Source organism: Lontra canadensis, unplaced genomic scaffold (assembly GCF_010015895.1).
Source record: "Lontra canadensis isolate GAN:19392208 unplaced genomic scaffold, GSC_riverotter_1.0 scaffold72, whole genome shotgun sequence".
Lineage (NCBI taxonomy): Eukaryota > Metazoa > Chordata > Mammalia > Carnivora > Mustelidae > Lontra > Lontra canadensis.
The window spans coordinates 7,909,616-7,930,644 of NW_022631066.1; the positions used below are offsets into that span (position 1 = coordinate 7,909,616).

The 21,029-nt window shown below is 42.3% G+C and overlaps 1 protein-coding gene across 1 annotated transcript in view; it reads left to right on the plus strand.

The window, feature by feature from the left end:
* CUBN (cubilin) overlaps positions 1–21,029 on the plus strand; it is a 256,824-nt gene that overhangs the window by 227,728 nt on the left and 8,067 nt on the right. The window contains exons 60-64 of the mRNA XM_032880903.1: positions 6,030–6,238; positions 14,547–14,709; positions 15,286–15,491; positions 18,642–18,789; positions 19,922–20,103. Of these exons, the coding sequence (XP_032736794.1) occupies positions 6,030–6,238; positions 14,547–14,709; positions 15,286–15,491; positions 18,642–18,789; positions 19,922–20,103 (908 nt within the window). The remainder of the gene's footprint in view (positions 1–6,029; positions 6,239–14,546; positions 14,710–15,285; positions 15,492–18,641; positions 18,790–19,921; positions 20,104–21,029) is intronic.

Genomic DNA, 21,029 nt, shown 5'->3' on the forward strand with positions numbered 1-21,029 from the left:
ATACCTAAGGATTTCATTTTCTTTAGAGCAATTGCATTTTTACTTTTACTTTTTTTAACTTTTTATTTAAATTCTAGTTAGTTAAAATACAGTGTAATATTGATTTCAGGAGTAGCAGTTGTATTTTTAATTTAAGTTTCCACATGTACATTATTAGTATACAGAAATGTGCCTGATTTTTGTGTATTGTCCTTATATTTTGAGTTCTACTGAACTTATTTACTAGTTTTAGGAATTTTTATGTAGATTCTTTGGGATTTTCTACATCTGAAAATAATGGCAATTTTATTTCTTTCTCTCCAGTCTATAATATATGTTTTTTTTTTTCTCACTTCTTGGGATTTTCTACCTCTGAAAATAATGGCAATTTTATTTCTTTCTCCCCAGTCTATATATATATTTTTTCTCACCTCTTACACTTAAGAATTTCAATACTGTGTTGAATAAGAGTGGTGAGAAAAAAAATCCTTGCCTTTTTCCTGATCTTAAGATGAACACATTTAGTTTTTCACCATTATCATGTTAGCTGTAGGTTTTCATAGATGTTCTGTATCAAGTTGAGAAAATTCCTTTCTATTCCTAGTTTGCTGAGAATTTTTGTCATGAATGCACGTTGGATCTTGTTAAATCCTTTGCTACATGTATTGATATGATCATATTATTTTGCCTAGCAGATCATTTTCAAAATTTCAGAGTTTCAAATGAAATGCCTTGGGACTGATGATACATACATAAAGTATACCTGAATAATGCAAAATTAGTAAAAAGATAATGATAAACTTCTCCTAAATTTGTTGTACACTATATTGCTCTTTTTCTAGTGACTGTAGCTACTGATTGGTCTTTAGAATTACCTTTTTTTGTAGTATTTTAGTTTTAGGCTTCCCAAATATTACTAGACTAAGTACACAATCTAAGTTATATTAGGCTGGCTCTCAAATTAGGATTTTTTTAAATGAGTCAAATTGAGTGATGTTACTAAAAACAAAGAAGTAAGATCAAAACATGCAATTCATGTTACAAAACCCATTATGTTGTTTTTCTAGCATAACTTATGTATATAATACCTAAAAGGTTATACATGTTTGAGGTTAGAGAGTTGAAAAATAAATCCAGTTTGCTTTCATATAAAAAGACAAAGCAGTTTGTCTGGAATCTAGGTGAATTTTTAAAAATGAATTCTCTGCTTTAGGGCAATTGAATAATGCAGCTTTGAAAATCACAGCAAGATCTATTCAAAGAAAAGATTATGGAGTTCTAACCCTGTGTCCTGTGTGGTTGAAGGGAAGCTGTCCTGGCGCACCCCCATTTCCCTAAAGCACCACCTTTGAATGTGTTTATGTTCTCTTTCCTGTGCTTTGGTCAGCTTCCTTTAACTACAGACTCAAGCTCCAGCTGGCTCACTGAGAAACAGGAAAGTGCTCAAAGTCAGGCCAGTCTTTATCTGTAAGGATGACTTGCCATTCACCATGTGTCCAAGTAGTGATGGTCCAGAGACAGATAGAGATCCTATCCAGAAGACGTCAATAAAACGTCAGCCACAAAAATGTCCATTCTCACGATAACTATTTAGAAATGAACCTGTCTCCACTAAAGGCTTCAAGATGCTTTCTCTTGGGTAAAAGAACTAATTTTCTTTGTCAGATTTATGTTGTCTTGTGCTTCACTCTGAAGCTGAGTTGTCGGAGGGAAAGAATTTAGGATTTAGTTACTGATTTTTAATTCAGTAGATCTCGATCCACATTTCACTCCTTACTACGGGCTTTTATTTCCAGTATTTCTTTAGCCAAACATTGTCTTTCTCTAAAGAAGTACCTCTTTTGTAGGAAGTATTTCCAATTTTAGGGAAGACGGTTAGAGTGACATTTGTTCTTGGACACGGGGAATGTCATGACTGAGCATGACTGACGAAGGTGCTGATGGATGGGAGTTTGCTGGATGGAAGAATGTGTGTAATGACAAGAAAGGTGATGGATTTATAAAGCTAAGTATGTCAAGGTTAAGGGCTGATACTGATGAAACAGATCATGAGGGAAATTTTAAAATATCAGTATAGTAAACGAATATTAGTGTCTTATGTATGAAACTATTTCATGATCACAGAGTTCTTTCCGATATGTCCTCTTATTGTTGAAATATAGAAATGTAGAACTAGTAATGTGGCAAAGCACTTTTTGGTAAAGATCCTTCTTTTGTTAATATTTGTCTCTATATTTCCCCAAAGACATACATTTATGGTTATATTTGCTATAGGAGGAGGAGAAGCAAAGAGCAGTTGCACTATGTTTAAATATTAAAATGGGGGAAATTAGAGCATTTATAACCATTTACTGCACCAAACAAACACTGAAAGGATTTTACTCATATAATGTTACACTTACATCAATTATTTGACTATGCCCTCATATAGCCTATTACTCCTATAATATTATTCAAATATAGTATGAATTATATAATTCATTCACATAATGTTATGCTCACCTCAAATATTTGAATATTTTGGCCAGGATTGTCTGATGGTAATGTTAATTCTCCTTTTTTTAAGTTCTGTGTATATATTCTATGAATTAAGCAACATGCTCTATTATAGTTAACAACTCAAACAAGCTGTTTGAGTATTGATCGGCTATGGCCACAGTAATGTTGTGCAACAAACCAGCCAAAATTCTGTGGCTTATCCCTCTAGAATTTATTTTTATCACTGATGGGTCGACAAACTGGTTTGTCTGCCTGTTCCAGGCCACGGGTTGATTGCACTTGGTTTCACAGTTCTGGCTGGCTCTAAGTCTGCACTGTGTGAATCCACTTTCTCTTCCATCAGCAGCCACCCCAGACACGAGCTCTCGGTGGATGGAGCATGGGAGCACGAACCAAAAAACACAAAGCCCCTTTAAGACCTATTCCTGCTTCAAGACCATTAATATTCTGAGGCCTACCACCAGTCCCTTGGCCAAGCCTAACATCAAGCGGACAGAAAAGCATGCTGTGTCCATTCTAATGTACTGCAAAGAGAGGGGCTAAAGAATTAAGAATCATCCAAGCTACCCATCAGTCTGTGGCAGCACACACCAATGACTTTTGTGTTCTTGCTTTTGGGCTCCCTGGAGGGAGGGAGGGTGTGTCTGCCTTATGACATCAGTACCGTAGTAGTGTGTATAATGGTGCCACTGTACCCAGATACAATCGTCATCTTGCCCTTATTATTAGTAACAGTTAATAAACAAGGAGTGATAATATAGTCTAAACTTTTAAAAATAACATTTAATTTTTAAAACTGATGCATTCATAGAGTAAAGCCCAACAATACTAATTTCCGGTATACAAACCTCCAACTCTTTACTGTGTGCCCTTGCTGCCTCCAGCCCAGACTGTAGCCATGTCTTCTCTCCTGGTCTCATCTCCTCCAGTCCTACACCCTTCCATGTAATGCTGCTACCAGAAATATATTTACATCATATTGTTTAGAAAGGACATTCTGACCCTACTACTCCTCTAATCAAAAACCTTTCAGGTAGATCCCCGTTATCCACAGAATCAAGTCTCAAGGTCAAGTTCTATCATCCTGCAGTTGAGGCCCTCTGCAGAACAGCCCATCCTGTTTCCCAATCTTCTTGTCCTCAGCGGACTCTGGAGTACTCACTAAGAGAATTATGCTTTCCTCTGCCTATAATGTAAATTCTTGTCCACTGCATCTTTGGTTATGAGGTTCCATCTGCCTGGAATTGGCAGTATCAATCCCAGTTCTATATAGTCTTGTCCTGTTTATCCTTCAAGACCCAAATCAGATGTCACCTCTTCCTTGGACATTCTACATCGTCATAGCCTAAAGTAATCTGTCCCTTCCTGCAAAACTCACAAGACTTCCCTGCCTCTTTTACGGTAACTGTTTTTGTGTGTGTGTGGTTTTTTTTTTCTGAATTGTATTATCATTATTTATGTATGTCTTATCACTGCTGTTGGACTACCACTTATCTTTTCCCACCTCAATACTAAATGTATTTCTTTCACTATTAAAACAGTATTTAATGGGGTGCCTGGATAGCTCAGTCAAATGTCTGACTCTTGGTTTCAGCTCAGGTCATGATCTCAGGGTTGTGAGATCGAGCCCTGCATCAGGCTCTGCACTCAGTGGGGATTCTGCTTGTGATTCTCTCTCTCCTTCTGCCCCTTGCTCCCTCCCTCTACCGCCGTGGGCTCTCTCCATCTTTCTCTAAAATAAATAAGTAAATCCTAAAAAAACTCTTTTTTATGAGGGAAAAAAAATATTTAATAAATAGATACATGTGTCAATTCATTAATACCCTGAGTCATTATTCTTCCCAGCTCTGTATATCAGGTTAAGTGGTTTTCTTAAGTAACAATCAGTCCACAATGGGTATAAAAGCAATGCAAACTCCAATTCTTTCTTTTGGTTGCAGGCTTATTTCATGTGAGCAGAGTCATTAGCAGTATGTGGTTCAGCATTGGGCATTGCTTTGGTTTCAGAATAATTTTGTGCTATATACCATCTACGGATTTATCAAGGACTGGGCCTTTGGAAGCTTTTCAACTCCAGGAAACATCTGATTGTGCTAATAATCTATCATTTTATCTGACTTTGAAGCTATGGACAGGGCAGTTTGACCTACTAAGTAATGTGCTTATCCTGAAAAACTCGCCACAAATTTCATACTTTGCCTGTGAGAAAGGCTGCCATTGTTTCCATTTCCTGCCAAGCTCCAAGGCCAAAATCTTAGCGCCCCCTAATGTTGCAAGCAATCTTTTCACCGTTAACAGATAAATAGGAGAAAAATAAATGAAAGGCCAATGTCAGTGAGATTTAATTTTGGAACTAATAATCTATATTTGTGCAGAATGTAAGCTTTATGAACACTACTTTGAGCACCTACTTAACCCCTCTTCCTACTAGGGTTATTTTGAATTTGGTTCATGCTTATGGTTTCAAAAATCATCACTAAGTTCGTCTTCCTTTTGTGCTCTTTTCACATCATTTCAGAAGTATTGCCTTGGACTGTGAAATGAACAAAACTATGTCCTATATTCTGAGGATTTTGTTCCATATTTTTTCATAGTTGACCATTCTTCCTTCTTGAGAGGATTTTTTTATCTCTCTTTTATATTTTTATTATGAATCTTAAGGTTTTTATTTCAAAGTAGAATTTTTTTTTAATTTTATTTTTGCCCTTAAAGCTCTTTTTCAGTTTGCCTTTTTGGGGAAAAAAAATTCAAATATAGAGTATGTTTTAATATAAACTGGGCTGTAGTTTTTAAATTTTTTTATTTTTATTTTTTTAAAGATTTTATTTATTTATTTGACAGAGATCACAGGTAGGCAGAGAGGCAGGCAGAGAGAGGGGAAGAAGCAGGCTCCCTGCTGAGCAGAGAGCCCGATGCGATGCGGGGCTCAATCCCAAGACCCTGAGATCATGACCTGAGCCGAAGGCAGAGGCTTAACCCTCTGAGCCACCCAGGTGCCCCTGGACTGTAGTTTTAAATGTATGTAGTGTTAAATGACCTCCAGCCTCTTTCTAACATATAATTTACATAAAAGGTTTATTGGGAGCCAATTATCTTGGAATGTTGGGTAAATTCTTCATAAATTCAGTTTTCAATCTGATAGTGTTCATAAAAGTAGAACATAGAAATAAAATATGTTCATGGTTTCCACATGTTTTGTTATGGAAAACACCTTATTTTCTAAAAAACTGGATTTTTCAAGAATAGAAAAAGCTTCAATAAATCCCATCAACAGTTCTAAAAATGCATATAAAACTAAATATGGCTCCCCACTTTTCTAGATAACTAGAAGGGGGACTCACAGGAGCAGAAAGGAAATAAGTAACAAAAAAGCTAATGCAAGCTTGAGCAACGCTCACATAAGCCCCCTGAAGCCCAGAGCACCATCTGATAATGTTCATGCAAGTGTCCGCAGAATAGAAACTATGTGATTTTTTTTTTTAACTCTCCATATAAAATTTAAGATCTGTTCTCTTTGGTTTGCACAGTGACGTGTCTTTGTTTTAATGCAGGGCCTCGGCAAGGATGTGGTGGTTATCTGACAGGTTCAAATAATACCCTTGCCTCTCCTGATTCTGACTCTAATGGAAGATACGACAAGAATTTAAACTGCATCTGGGTCATCACTGCACCTGTAAACAAACTAATTAAACTTACCTTCAACACATTTTCTCTGGAGGCGCAAAGTATTTTGCAAAGATGCATATATGATTATGTAAAGGTAAGGCTATTCTATTTCCTAACCGAATCTTCTACCCAAGACTTTAACGTGGTATGTGTCAGTTTGTACCATTCAGGGAGTCATGAAAATTTTGAGTTCCACTAATTTTTTAAAATAACATATTCTACACGGATATAACATTTATTATTACAGAAGCACTGTCTTCATATCAAGTTAATCTTTAATATGGATGGCTCAGAAACGTCTTGTAGCTACTGACACTAGCTTTAAGATTTCCTGTTCATCCATGCTTTGGCAAGAGAGGATCTATGGAAAGATGGGTTGTATGGAAAGAGATACTTGAAAGACCTTCGGCAAATCCTAAAATGAAGTTTATATAGTTACTTTCCATATTCCCTGTAGATGTAAAAAATAACTTGGTTCTGAAGTCCCATTAAAAGGAAGTCAGGAAACTTTTCTGTTCAAGTTTTAGTGATTCATTAACATTAAATTATTGTACCTATAAGGACATATGAATTCAAAACCCCCCTTCTTTTTCTTTTGTTTAAGTAATCTCTCTACCCAGTGTGGGGCTTGAACCCATGACCTGGAGATCAAGAGTTGTGTGCTCCTCCAACTGAGCCAGCCAGGCACCCCTGAGTTCAGATTAAACCTTCTAAGTAGTATCAGCTGGGGTATGTATACTACTCCACTTTGTGGGGGGCAACAACCAGCATGGCAAGATCTGTGCCCATGAGGAGCTTAAATTTGATCGTAAAAGTGATGGGCGATGCATGCAAGTCAACAATACACTGTTCAGGGTAGTCAGTATTGAAGTGCCGAGTAATGCACAGATAGAGGCTCAAAGCAACATCCAAATTGAAAAGGAAGGGACATTCATGATGATCTGGAATGAAGAAGAAAGGCTTTGGAGAGTGAGGGAGAGGTTATTCAAGTCGGGAGAGGAGGCATTCCAGGCAAGCTGCACATCAAAAGAAGGGAGGTAAAGAAGTTGGCATATGAAGGTTCTTAAAAGGGTGAAGGGACTGATTTTACTGGAGCATCGTATCCCAAAAAGTAGCAAGAAATGCGATGGCCTAATCTTATTGCTGGAGAAATACCCAGATCCCAAAGAATCTTGAAAAGTCAAACTAGGAAGGAAGGAAGGAAGGAAGGAGAGAAAGAGAGAAGGAGAGGAGAGAAAGAGAGAAAATGGAATCAAATTAATGCAATTCAAATTTTGTGCAGTTGAAAATAAGGAGGAATTGGAGGTTTTCCAATGAGCGGTATGATGAGGGCAGTGTTTAAGGAAGACTAATACGGAGTCGGCATTTCAGGTGGGTGGTGAGCAGGGAGTCTGGAGGGAGGACCCCAGGAAGAGGTTACTTTTAGATAAGGATGGTACAGAGATGGAGCTATCAAGCCTAGTTGAAGATAGACTTTTAAGGGGCACCTGGGTGGCTCAGTGGGTTAAGCCACTGCCTTTGGCTCAGGTCATGATCTCGGAGTCCTGGGATCGAGCCCCGCATCGGGCTCTCTGCTCAGCAGGGAGCCTGCTTCCTCCTCTCTCTCTGCCTGCCTCTCTGCCTGCTTGTGATCTCTCTGTCAAATAAATAAATAAAATCTTAAAAAAAAAAACGATAGACTTTTAAGTTTGAAAACTGTCTTATTATTTTAAAGAAATTATTGTTTTTAATAAAAGGGAAAGAAAACTTGTAGAATATGTGTCGAACACTTAATTACAGACTGTCATAAGCTCCAAGCCCAGGAGAGCAGGAGAATTTCAGTACTATTAGGAGGAGACCATGCTTTGTAAGGTCGGGGTTCGGTTTGGGGGACAGCAGGGCAGACAGGTGGGCAGAGGATGGGTCGGGGCTCCAGCGAGAAGACAGCAGCCCGAACAGACAGGAGACAGCAAAGGAACACTTCTGCAGTCAGAACAATCACTGTTTTCTTTCAGGAAGGCAGCTTGGAGCTGGAAAGCCAGGCTTTTCTGCTCCACGTCCAGAAAAGTACGCAGTGAGGCAGTCAGAGAGGACAAAAGAGGCCCGACAAGAAACAGACAAGTCAAGGAAAAAAAAAGATAAAAGCCATGAATAGTGAGGAGTCATGAAGGTCAAGGGAGAAGAGTCGCTCACCAAAGATGGGTGGTCAGTATTTTCAAATTTTAAATTAGAGGCCAAGAAGGGAAGAAGAAGGAAAAACTTGTCAGATTGGATGACAACCATTTTTAACTAAAGTATGGGCACAGAAGCCAGATCAGAAGGAGTTCCTGAAAGACTGGAGATAACAAGGGATTTCAGTTTAGATTGAATTCTTTTCTAAAATGACCCCAAATGGCCAAAGCGGCAGCAAAGCTGGTATTCCAGACGCTTTGAGAGCTGCCTTGGTCTTACAGGGGCGGGCTGGGGGTGGGGTCATAAGCCATAGAGGCAGGTAGTGTGGACTCTAACCCAGTGTCGTCACCAGGCAGATCCCCTCACTGCCCCAATCCTTTCTCACTTCATCTATTAAGAAACAAATGAACAAAAATCACAATCAGACCTACTTTGCAAAGTTATTTTGCGGACAAAGATCATGCATGCTAGACTGTTTGGCACTGGGCTTGAAATGCATTTAAAAACAAATTCAGGGGCACCTGGGTGGTTCAGTTGGTTAAGCAACTGCCTTCGGCTCAGGTCATGATCCTGGGGTCCTGGGATCCAGTCCCGCATTGGGCTCCATGCTCAGTGGGGAGCCTGCCTCTCCCTGTCCCACTCCCCTCTCATGCTCTCTCTCTCACTCTCTCTCTATCAAGTAAATAAATAAAATCTTAAAAAAAAAGGTAAATTCATTTCCCCACCCCTGACCCTGGTATAATGCCAGATAGGCAGGCTGGCTGTGGAATCACTTTTTCTTAAAACATCAATTTTTTTACACATTTATGTGTCATTTACACATAAATGACAGTAAAAGTAAATTTATGCAAGATGTTTTGGGTGTGGTCCTGCTGGGAGGAAGGTTGATTGATATTCTCATCCTTTTCTGAGTGTGATTTGATACTGTTATTAAAGCAACTAGCAATTTTCTGAATTTCTTTAAGTCATTTGAGACAAAAATAGCAATATCAAAAACAAGGAGTTATCATCTAGCTTAAATATAAAATGTGCCCCCCCCACCCCTTTTCTAAAGAAATTCTGTTCAGATCTACTCTTGTTTTCCTTCCTGGGAAAGCAGTTTCCCTATACTGGCAACTTTTCCAGCTTTTACCAAACTGGCAGATCAAAGTACAGCCCTTGGCATGTGAAGCCTGGAGACAGATATATTAAAGCGATTCTCTGCCATAAATGGGACGTTTGATTCCTTGTAGAGTGTTTCTTAGATACTATAATCAAATTGCTTTTTAGGAAAGCTAATTTAATTCAGTTCTGTAGGTCGATATGCAGATGAAAACATGGCAATTCCATCATCCATTCATAATTATATCTCTTATTTTCGGAAGGGTTGATTTGAAAAATTAGTATGGTAACTGCAGTACATCGTGACTATGTGTTTCATCAAGCATTTCTGTTGAAATTAACATCACGTCTACTCCATAAAAGGTCATGTGGCACAGCGATGTGTCAGGCACCCCACGGCAGAGGTACAGAAAGGTTAAAGATAGGATTCCCCAAGTTGCTGTCAGGAAAGTGGAGGAGGTTGTCACGTAAGCATATAAATTATCACACAACAAGACAAAAGCAATAAATATAGGCAATGAACAAAAGTAGAGTAGGTATAATTGAGTCATTTGGGGATTCAGGAGAGGTTGTCTCCCTGGGATGGCTGAGCTGGATTTCGGAGGAATGTCAGAGAAGCACACTTGTTGTTGGGGGGACGCCAGAGAGAAAGAGGGAAGGATAGACTTGCAGCTCTGTAGTGTATGACCCACCAATCTGCCAGCAGTGAAGTCATTTCTCTTATGGTGAGCAGGGAGAGAAATGGCAGGAAGGGCTCAGTGACCCTAACTGACGTTCCTCTGCCGGGAAGTATGGAGCTAGTGCAAAGGAAATGGCTCCTTCCTAACACTTCCCAGCGTCTTCCCAATCTAATCCATGCCCACTTGAATAGCCAGTATTTCATGGTGCTTCCTTGACTCTCTGAAGTGAAGGTCATCTATGCTATAACCTACCCATATACATAGCTTCAAAAGCGTAATATAATGTATTAAATGCAGGGAGAAGGAGGACTAAGAGGAGAGTATGTAAAATAGTGCAGACCTAAATACATAAATGCTCTGCTTCAGCTGTATTATGCCTCATGATAAAGTAGTCCAATTCTTCTAGGTGGGATCATGGCAAATGCAAAAGTATCCATTTAAACGAATAGTGACAGGCTGTAGTTGCAACTTAAATGCCAGTATCCTCACCGTCTGCCATAGGAATTTCCAAAATAGTGGAAAAACTCAAAAAATTTTTTCTAAACAAAACAAAGTCCAGTCTTCCTTCCACAGACACAGTAACTGCATTCTTGGAAATTTGGTGCCTATTAAAACTATGTGAAATGTTTTTGCATTCTGTAGAGTATGGATTTAGGTTCCGGGATTTCACGACAATGAACAGTTTTATTATACAAATGTCTGGCCGGACGTTGAAAAGTTACAAGGGACATAGTAAATCTACAGTTTACAGAACTGTCCTCTGAATTGCAGGATGGGACCTGCAGTGTGGCTTCTACACACTAAATGTCAGTCATAGCCCCAAATTATCGCGATGACCCAGAAAACATGACATGCTTGCAACCCTACTCCCATGAGTACCTCTGTCTTCACCCACTGGTGAAGTCTTAACCATTCAGTCTGTGGGCAGTCAGTGTTAGGAGATCTGCATTCTATCAAGGCATTGGGTTCCCTGAGCTAGTCCCTACCATTCATTCATTTCTTCATTCATTCATTCATTCATTCAGTAAATGTCTATTTGAATACCTACTATATTCTAGACACTACTCTAGACACTGGAAAAGAACATCAAGATAAAATAAATAAATAAAAATTAAAAAAATAATATAAAACCTCCTGCATTTACAGAACTGATTCTAATCACTGCTTCTTGTGGCCCCTCCTGAGACCACCAGGACCAACAGGACATTTTTCCCCATAAGATTCTGAGATGGGTCAGAGTTCAACCCCAAATCTGAAAAACCACTCTCTGTTCTCTTTCCCATCCCAAATTACACCCAGGCATGTCTGGCAGACCCTAACCAAGACTCCCCAGTAAAATAAAAAAATTCATGGCGATACTCTAAAATGCAGCATAAGGATGCTCCCGATAAGAATATAAAAATCCTGTTGTTGTCACATTCCCAAGGAAATATTAAAAGATAAAGTCCTAAGAAAATTAATGTCCAAAATGATTAAGTTAAATTTGAAATGAATTAAAGTCCAATGTTGCCCTTATTGTATTATTGCCCTTTTGCATTAAAAGTTCAGAGAAAGTAAAATCCCAGCATGGCCTTCCCCACTTTCTCCTCCCGTTCAAATTAACAGCCAGATAAAGAACAGGATCTGGTAGTACTTGTAGTCAGAGGCTATCTCTGAGCAATTCCTTCAGGATCTTAAGTAGATTCTCAAATGCTCCATTATCTGAGTTTTTACAGCTGAGAAAACACACAATCCTTCTTAGCGCTTATCGACCCACCTTAGAACATAATCCAGGCTCCAGGCCTGATGGAGTTATGACGGGTGGTGGGTCCCCCCAGAATGAAATGTATAGCCGTGTGAGATTGTGCGGGTCTTAAGGGCCTGGTCCTCAGGGCACCGTTTACATCCTAGTCCATATGATTCCCCACCATCATTGCACGGTGTGCCTCCTGCCACACATCCTGGAGCTACCCTCCTTCGTGGAGGTCTACGCGTCATCAGGGGCTGGGAGCGCAGGTGGAGGAATACTGGCTCCGGCTGCACAGGAGTCCGGAAGCTGGTGTCAGTGGTCCAGAGGCCACCGGCTGTCCAGTTCAGCTCAATTACAAGAAATCATCCTGTAGTGAACTGATGCACACAGCAGCGGGAGGCCAGGTACTATGCAATTTCTGTCTGTCACATTTAGCAGTTTTCTATTCAGAACCCAAATCAGGTCCCAGAAGACTAAGTGTCTTTCTCGCAAGACGTAAGGAACTCTGAGGCTGTGTCCCAGGGTGCTGGCTCAGTCCTGCATCCTCTCACCCAAATGCCAGGCAGCCCGAGTGAGTTGTGGTCTCTTACATGTCTCTTGCACGCTTCTGAGGCCGTCCACACCATGTTCTGTAGGTTGGGATGCCCTTCTTCCTCTTTAGGTATGGGAGGTTTCCACCTAATTTTAGATGCCTCTTCAAATGCCTGAGATCTTTCCTGACTCCATCATCTGGGTTCTCTTATTACATTTAAATCCTTCACTGTAGTATTCACCTTTAGAATTGACATATATATATATATATATATATATATATATTTATATAAATATTTTTTTTCAGTGTATGGATCTCTCTTACCAGTTAGTGTCAACGAATGTCTTGAATGTATGGCAAGTGCCTTATACATCCTTGTACACATAGGACCTAGCACAGAGGAAGAGAATAAAAATAAATAAAAATAAAAAATAAAAATGCTTGTGAGTATGAATTTGATGATACAGGTGGCACCCATTATCGCAGTGTTTTAACGTGTTTACCAGAAAACGGACATTTAGACGTGCTAAAATTTGGCACATCTCCTCTTCTATAAAATGAGGGGGATAAGATTATCCAACTCTCCAGTCTATTCTGCTCTAAATTTACTAAAAATCCCATGTAAACTAGAGAGACAGTGCCACCTAGTGGTCCATTGACTTTTCTGTTTATTTTTAAATGACTCTATACATTCCTACCATTTTAGAATAATGTCAGTGATCATGAGTATTTTGGAGTTTATAACACACCGTAGTGCTGTTATAAATTCAGTGTTTAGATCTACACACACATACTTGTTCTAAAAATACCGTGAAGCTGACTCAGCTGGAGAAACTGAATTTCGGATCATAGGCTTGAAAGAAATTTAGGTGTCCACTATTTTTACAGGTGTCTGTTGAAGGTTCCTATGGCTGGGAGTTTTTCTGGATGCTGGGGACACCATAGTGAATAATCAGTCTTCCCACGCAGGGGAATCACATTTTTATTGGGAGAGAGACGAGAAAAAGTAAATAAGCAACAAATAAGATGTGTTTTGATTGTAATAAGAAAAGAGATGTTGGAGTTCCAGCCACGTACCATAGGGTTCAGGTCTCTGAGGAGGTGACATTTGAGCTGAGACCACATGACAAGAGGGAGTGGACCCTTCCAGAGCTGGGGAGAGAGGAATTGTTCCCCATGCTAGGAGCAGCTAATGTAGGTCCAGGACGGGTGGGTGGTGGGAGAAAGGGACCAAAGCACTCTTCATTTTTAGACATGTACTGGGTGCCTTTTGTGTGCTTTCTAAAAACTGGGGACTCTGCAGGGCACAGATTGGACAGCAACCTGTGTTTCCATGGAACTAGTGTCATCTTCAGAGAAAAGACAATAATATAAATAATATATGTACTATGTGAAGATAAAGGCATGCTCTAAAGGAAGAACAAAGCAGGAAGGGAGAAAAGGAATTGGGAGCAAGTTCACACGTTAAGGAGGGCGGTCAGGGTGGCTTTAGTGAGTCAGTGATGTTTGAGTAAAGTCCTGCAGCAAAGAAGAGAAGTGAATGATATAGCTGTATAGAAGAGGAATGTTCTAGCAGAGGAATGTTCTGCAAATGCCACAGCCGTAAAGCAGCAGCAAGCCTGGTGTACTCAAGGAGCAGAGAAAATGATGTGTCAGATGGGGACAGTCAGGGGTGGCGTGGAGAGCAGGGGGTCTCAGGCCTTGATGGCCACTGTAATGGCTTTAGCTTTCCTATTGAGTGGCTGGTAAGCAGCTAGGAAGGTTCTGAGCAGTGACCTGGTCTGAGTTACATTTTAACTGTATCCTGTGACTCACCTCTTGAGGAGAAGCTAAAAGGGGACAAGAATGGAACCAGGGAGTCAGCAGTGAGAACCCAGGCACGAGATCTCAGGGGCTTGCAGCTACGTGACGGTGAGGGCCACACAGGGCGGGGGCAGTGATGCTTCTGCTGACTCTAAAGACACAGTAGTTTTAAGTCAGATAGGACTTTCCTAGTGAGAAAGGATTTGTAGGCATCATACCAGGTTTTTACTGAAAATCATTAAATAGCATCAATTCAATAGCAGCTGTTCCTAGGTTAAAACTCGCTCTAATGACATCAGTCTAAGTTTCTTCATCATGACCTGGTGTGACTCCATGTCCATTTCAGTGTAAAATATGCAATTTCTTTGTGAGTAATGGAAAGCGGATGAACTATGTTTCTTTTCAGTTGTACGATGGAGATAGTGAAAATGCCAACTTAGCTGGAACATTTTGCGGTTCCACTGTACCTGCTCCCTTTATCTCTTCTGGTAACTTCCTGACGCTTCAGTTTGTCAGTGACACAACTTTAGAAAGGGAAGGATTTAATGCTACGTATACCATCATGGACAGTGAGTAAATGGAGACATTTTTATGTTTTATGAAACATGTACTTAATGCACTAAAAATAACGCTATGCTTCTACAAATGCAATGTTAATTACTAAACTCAATGTTAAATTACTAAATCCAGAGTTAATTCCTATCTAATCTCAATGTCAGTTTCTGAATACCATGTTAATTACTCTGTGGTTAATCGGTGATACAAATTAGGTATGATTCTCTTTTTGTTGTTGTTGTTTTAAAGATCATATTTAAGAGAGAGAGAGGGCATGAGCAGGTGTTGGGGGGAGGGTCAGAGGAAAAGGAGAAGCAGGTTTCCCGCTGAGCAGGGATCCCAATGGGGGCTCGATCCCAGGACCCCAGGATCATGACCTGTGCCAAAAGCAAACACTTAACTGACTGAGCCACCCAGATGCCCCTAAATTTGTCATGATTCTTAGTGAAAATTACTCTACCTTCTTTATAGAAAGATGTAACTACAATTCTTTGGGCTGGAAGGGTAGGGAAGGCTAAATTTTAAATATTGTGTGTGTGTGTGTGTACCCATGAGTAGAATTTGTCTTATAAGCTGTTCTCTTTTCTCAGTGCCTTGTGGTGGAACGTATAATGCAACTTGGGCCCCGCAGAGTATTTCATCACCCAATTCATCAAACCCAGAAATCCCACTTTCCATGTGTACTTGGGTCCTCGAAGCCCCTCCGCATCAGCAGGTCAAGATAACAGTGTTGGCCCTGCGGCTGCACTCCGAGGACTGCGACCGGAATTATCTAGAGTTTCAGGACTCACGTGAGGTAATGATCAGAAGACACAGGACAGTCCCATCTGTTTTTTCACCAGTATTTGCAAAACACTGGAAATAATGAGGGCATAATTGAATAAATTCTCAAACCTACCTCCAGCTTAATGAATTCAAACCATGCATATACAGCCATATATTAAAGGGATTAAGAAACTTGTACTTGGTCTTGTAGGTGAGGAGCTCTCAAACTTCCTTGTGCATAAGAAACATCTGGGTGTCTAGATAAAATGCATACACCAGGGCCTTGCCCTCCAATACTGAGTTCCCCACATAGCGCCTAGTCATCGAAATTTCTGATGAACATCTTCAGTGTTCTGCCGCTGGTGCTCCAAGGACCATACTCAGAGAAACACCTGTGCAGCTGCGGCTAGGATGAACTGAGGGGATCAGTGTGGAACACAGGGAGATCGGTTACAAGGCTGTTTGACACCAGTCTGATGGGACTATATTCATGGTCATGTAAGAGAGAACAAAAGAAAAAATTGTTTTTGTTTAAAAAAAAAAAGAGAGAGAGAGAGAGAGAATTGTCCATGGGCTAGGATGTTGAGAAGACAGTTGGATAAAGAGACGTAATGGTAACAGAAGGCCTAAAGAGTTGGGTGTCATCATTCCATGCATGGGTCAGTAGCTGAAATCACACAAGTCATGAGTTTATCCACGGAGGCTGTGTAAAGTGTGGAGTCATGACTGGGGATGGGCCCCTGGGAAAACCCCCCAGGAGTTCCTGCATTGTCTTTGAGCAGTTTGAGGAGCAACTAATCTGCCTCAGGTCATTCCCACAGTGTCATAGTCAACCCCCCACAGGCTGGCAATAGCAAAGGGTCTGATCTATCCCTTCCTGAGTTTTGGGGGTCCTCCTTACTATTAACCCAGGCTCCCCTAGTTTACACATGGATCTTGGTGGAGGTAGAAAAATCCAGTTTGGCTGACTCCAGTTGGAGAGGGCTGAGAGGAGCTGGCTGCTGAGCAGACACTGTATTTATTCGATCTCCAGAAACACAGGCACTGAGACATATCCCATGCTCCCACTGTGGCCAAGGTGTGAGGTGATCACCATTCGGTCGGCAGTGGTTTTCAGATTCCCTGGCGGTAGCCTTCCTACAAGGTCTTCACGCCAAGCAGAACAAGGTCCTTTGGTTAAAGCTATTTCAATTTCCCATTGCTTCCCAAAGCTGAGGTGATGGGAATCAGTCCAGACTCCCCTCTGAGTAGGGAAAGGCTATGTACAGGGCACAAGACAGCTCTGGATTGAAACAGCGGCTGGACGGGCCCCAAAGAAGACCCAGCATTTGTCATGAATGAATAATGTCCTTCGACTGAATGACTAAAGGAAAGAACAAAGGGTTTCAGCCTGGGTAGGTTGGGAGGAAAGATAGGAAAGTGACGGATAACTGGGAGAAACTGGAACGCTCCTGGTGTCTGAGAGTAGGAGGAGAAGATACAGTTGGAAGTTCATGGCAGGATCCTGTGACAGAGGCGTGACAGATGGCGCAGAGCTGGCGTAGGCAACCATAGGGAGCGGAGGTGAAAGTCCCTGGAAGTGAGGAATGCAGATTAGGGTGTTGGTGGATCCCCTATAAAGACACTGAAACCTCTGAGGGTTGAGAAAGGAAGCGGAGTGCAGGGGACGACGACGAGCTGAGACAGCAGTCTTTAATGAAGGAAAGTCACCAGAGGGAAAGCGAGAATGGTGAGAAGGGTGAGAGGAATCTTAGGCCAGATGTAGAGACCCTCAGAGGAGAACTGACGTTGATGCAAGGGTAGGGACTGCAGGGAGGGACCTGGAGTCACCCTCCCCCCAGAACTCCACCGCTCTTCCTCCTCAAGGATTGTGGACTGTGGGAAGAGAATGGCTTCCACCAGCAGGCTGCAGAGGACCGAAGCTTCACTCAAGGCTACAAAGTGGAAAGGCTACGTGTGGATGTATACAGTGGCAGTTAACATTGCTGTGAAAGTTCAGAGGAGGCCACAGGCAAGGCTAGGAAAGGACCAGCAGCAGGAGATTGGGGGCAGGGGGATGGTGGGTAAAAACAGGCATCAGCAAGGGGAGCTTGCAAACACAAGTGGGAAGAGGACCTGTCAGTGGGCACGCAAGAGAGGCAGCAAATGTCTTAACTTTGGTGCCAGTGGTCTTCATGCAAGGATGGGTAGGCACTGGAGCCCATTAGCCTGCTCTCTTGAGAGGTGAGGAGGGAGGCCCAGGTTACAGGAAGGGGAAACAGGGACCTCATTGCAGAGAGGGGCTGCCTTGTGGGGAGTCCCAGTGTTGCCAAGTACAGTTAGATGAGCTCAGGGGTGGGGAGGGCTGGGAGCTGTGCTGGGTTAGGCTTCTGGGAAATGGGGAGACCCAGGGGGGCTGTGTGGAGCTTGGTCAGCCTAGATGTGCTTAGAGCAACCTCACAGGCCTTTGGCTGTGAAGCTGCATGAGGGGGAAAGGGTCTTGTCCCACACAGTGTCTGTCTCCTGGTTTCAGCAGAAACTTGGCCTAGCCCTCCTGCCCCTCAGGGAACGTGAGACATTTGTGGATTCTAAGGTCACCATGAGCCTGGTTGCCCAGGGCTTTGAACACTGTAACTGGTTTCCATGTCTGAATTTTTTTTTAATGATTTTATTTATTTATTTGAGAGAGGAAGGAAAGAGAGTGAGCACAGGCACAGAGGAGGGGCAGAAGGAGAGGGAGAAGCAGACTCCCCGCTGAGCAGGGAGGCCAACACAGGGCTCCATCCCAGGACCCCCAGATCACGACCTGAGAGCCAAAGGCGGGCACTTAACCCACGGAGCGACCCTGGTACCACCCCCGCCACCCCCTCATGGCTGCGCATTTAAGCCATAATTTTTTTTTTTTTAAGATTTTATTTATTTTTTTGTCAGAGAGAGAGAGAGAGAGCGTGAGAGTGAGCACAGGCAGATAGAGTGGCAGGCAGAGGCAGCGCGAGAAGCAGGCTCCCTGCTGAGCAAGGAGCCCGATGTGGGACTCGATCCCAGGACTCTGGGATCATGACCTGAGCCGAAGGCAGCTGCTTAACCAACTGAGCCACCCAGGCGTCCCTAAGCCATAATTTTATATGGAGTTTAGTTTCCACTACGACCTACTCTCTTTTGAAACCAAATCTAGGGTGACGTGGCTTCCATTTCGTTTCAGGGTCACGTAAATCCAGGACTTCCGGTCTGTGGCGGAAATGCTTCGGCGGCGCCAACGTTCTATTCTTCCGGGAGCACGGCCGTCGTCGTCTTTAAGGCCGAGGTCCTCAGCGCAGACTCCGGCGTGCGTTTCACCTATCAGATTGCAGGTGAGCCCGGAAGCCCCCACGGCCGCCATTCCCGCTAGAACCCGCTCCCGTGTGTACGTGGGGGTCCAGTGACGTGAACCACACCCGCAGCGAGAATTTTAACTAGAAGCGGGGCCCCCTTCAGCCGGTTCCTCAAGCTGGTTTCTGAGGTAAAGCGAATGATGCTAACTGCAGTGATCAGAGTGCCGGCATATTCTTCGAAGTTCATGGAGTTAATTTAAGTTTATACCCGTTGTTTTACTAATTATCCACCTGACTGCTTATGGAACTCACTATAGGAAGTTATTTTGTAAAAGCCGAGAAGTTCCAAAAGGGTAATTTGAGATAGATAGATAGATAGATAATATTTTTAAAGATTATTTATTTATTTATTTGACAGATTACAAGTGTAGGCAGAGAGGCAGTCAGAGAGAAAGAGGGGAAGCCGGCGCTCTGCCGAGCAGAGAGCTCGGTGCGGGGCTAGATCTCAGGACCCTGAGACCATAACCTGAGCCGAAGGCAGACGCTTAACCCACTGAGCCACCCAGGCGCCCCTGAAAGGGTAATTTGATTATGATCACGGCTAAGAAGTTTATTTCCAGAGGACGTTATTTGATGTTCATTTCCAGCTTGAATGAAACCAAAGTTGCCGTTGATTAAAACAGATGAATAGAAGTATTTTGGGTGGTTTTTACCTATTTTTACCCAAAATGATAAAGAACAGCAATTCTGTCAGAACCGATTCTGTCAGAACAAGCAATTCCTCAGGGGGTGTAAATGGAAATCCTCAGACAAAAGTCTGTCTTGGATGCAGAGAATTTTGCCTGCAAAAGACTGGACATCAGCCCACTCCACTTCAGTGTGATCGGAACAGTGCAGAGAATGGTGGAACATCCTTCTTCAAAGGAGGAGGCTCACATTTCAGCTTTCCCATGGGGTATTATTTTCGGGAGACGCTGCATTACATTTGCTCTCTGTGCCATACCTTGCTTCCTCTGACCTCACTTATCTCAAAGGAAAGTGAAAGAGCTGCATTAGCTTTTTTCTGAAGTTTGTTCAAATTTAATTGTCTTTCTGAATTCTTCCCATCATGTTGAAAGAGCATGAAATATCGGGAGGCATACATTAATTGTGAATTTATTTTTTCTCCAAGGTTGCAACAGAGACTATAACAAGGCTTTCGGCCATCTGAAGAGCCCTGGATGGCCAGATAATTATGACAATAACTTGGATTGCACGGTTACCCTCACAGCTCCGCAGAACCACACTATTTCCCTCTTCTTTCATTCGTTTGGTATTGAGGACTCCAGTGAATGCACACATGATTTCTTGGAGGTAACATACATTTGGTTATCATATAAGTGAACTATTTAAGGGGCGCCTGGGTTGTTCAGTCTGAGCAATTGCCTTTGGCTCAGGTCATGGTCCCAGGGTCCTGGGATCGAGCCCGGCATTGGATCCCCCGCTGAGTGGGGAGTCTGCTTCTCCCTCTCCCCGTGCCTCTTCCCTCAGCTTCCCCCTAACTCTTTCTCTTTCACACATAAGTAAATAAAATCTTTAAAAAATAAATAACTTATTTATTTGAGAGAGGGGTAAGCTCAAGCACGGGGAGGAGCAGTCAGAGAGAGAGGGAGAAGCAGGCTCCCTGATGAGCAAGGAGCCTGATATGGGACTCGATCCCAGGACCCTGGGATCATGACCTGAGCCAAAGGCAGACACTTACCTGAGTCACCCGGGTGCCCCAGTAAATGAACTATTTAACATATGGTTCGCTGAAGATTTTTCACCTTTGTTTCTGCTACTTCTAATCATTGATCCCTTTTTTGTTCATAATTGGATCATTATTCTTTCATGCCATAAATATGTACCAAGCATCTTCTGGGTCCAGGCACCGGAAATGGAATAGGGAGCAAGACATAGTCAGTGCCCCCAGGAGGCTCACAGTCCCTAGGAAAGACAGGTAATAGGTCACATACAACAGAGTCAGCATGGTTAGGAGCACTTAATTCAGTCTGGGGACAAGAAGTTTCCTGAAGGAGGTGATGTGTGGGTTCAGAGGGAAACATCCAGTGTTCGGAAGAAGCAGAACCAAGCTCTGGGAGCACTTGCCCCTCTGTAAGTCCACAGCCCTACCACAAGAGGGCCCCCTGCGTCCTTCCCACTCAGCACAACCTACAGTGTTGAAGTGAGAACACTTATATTGTGGTTCGCAGGGGGAGGCTGTTCTGAATGAGCCCGTAACTGAGGCAGTCACTGTGTGG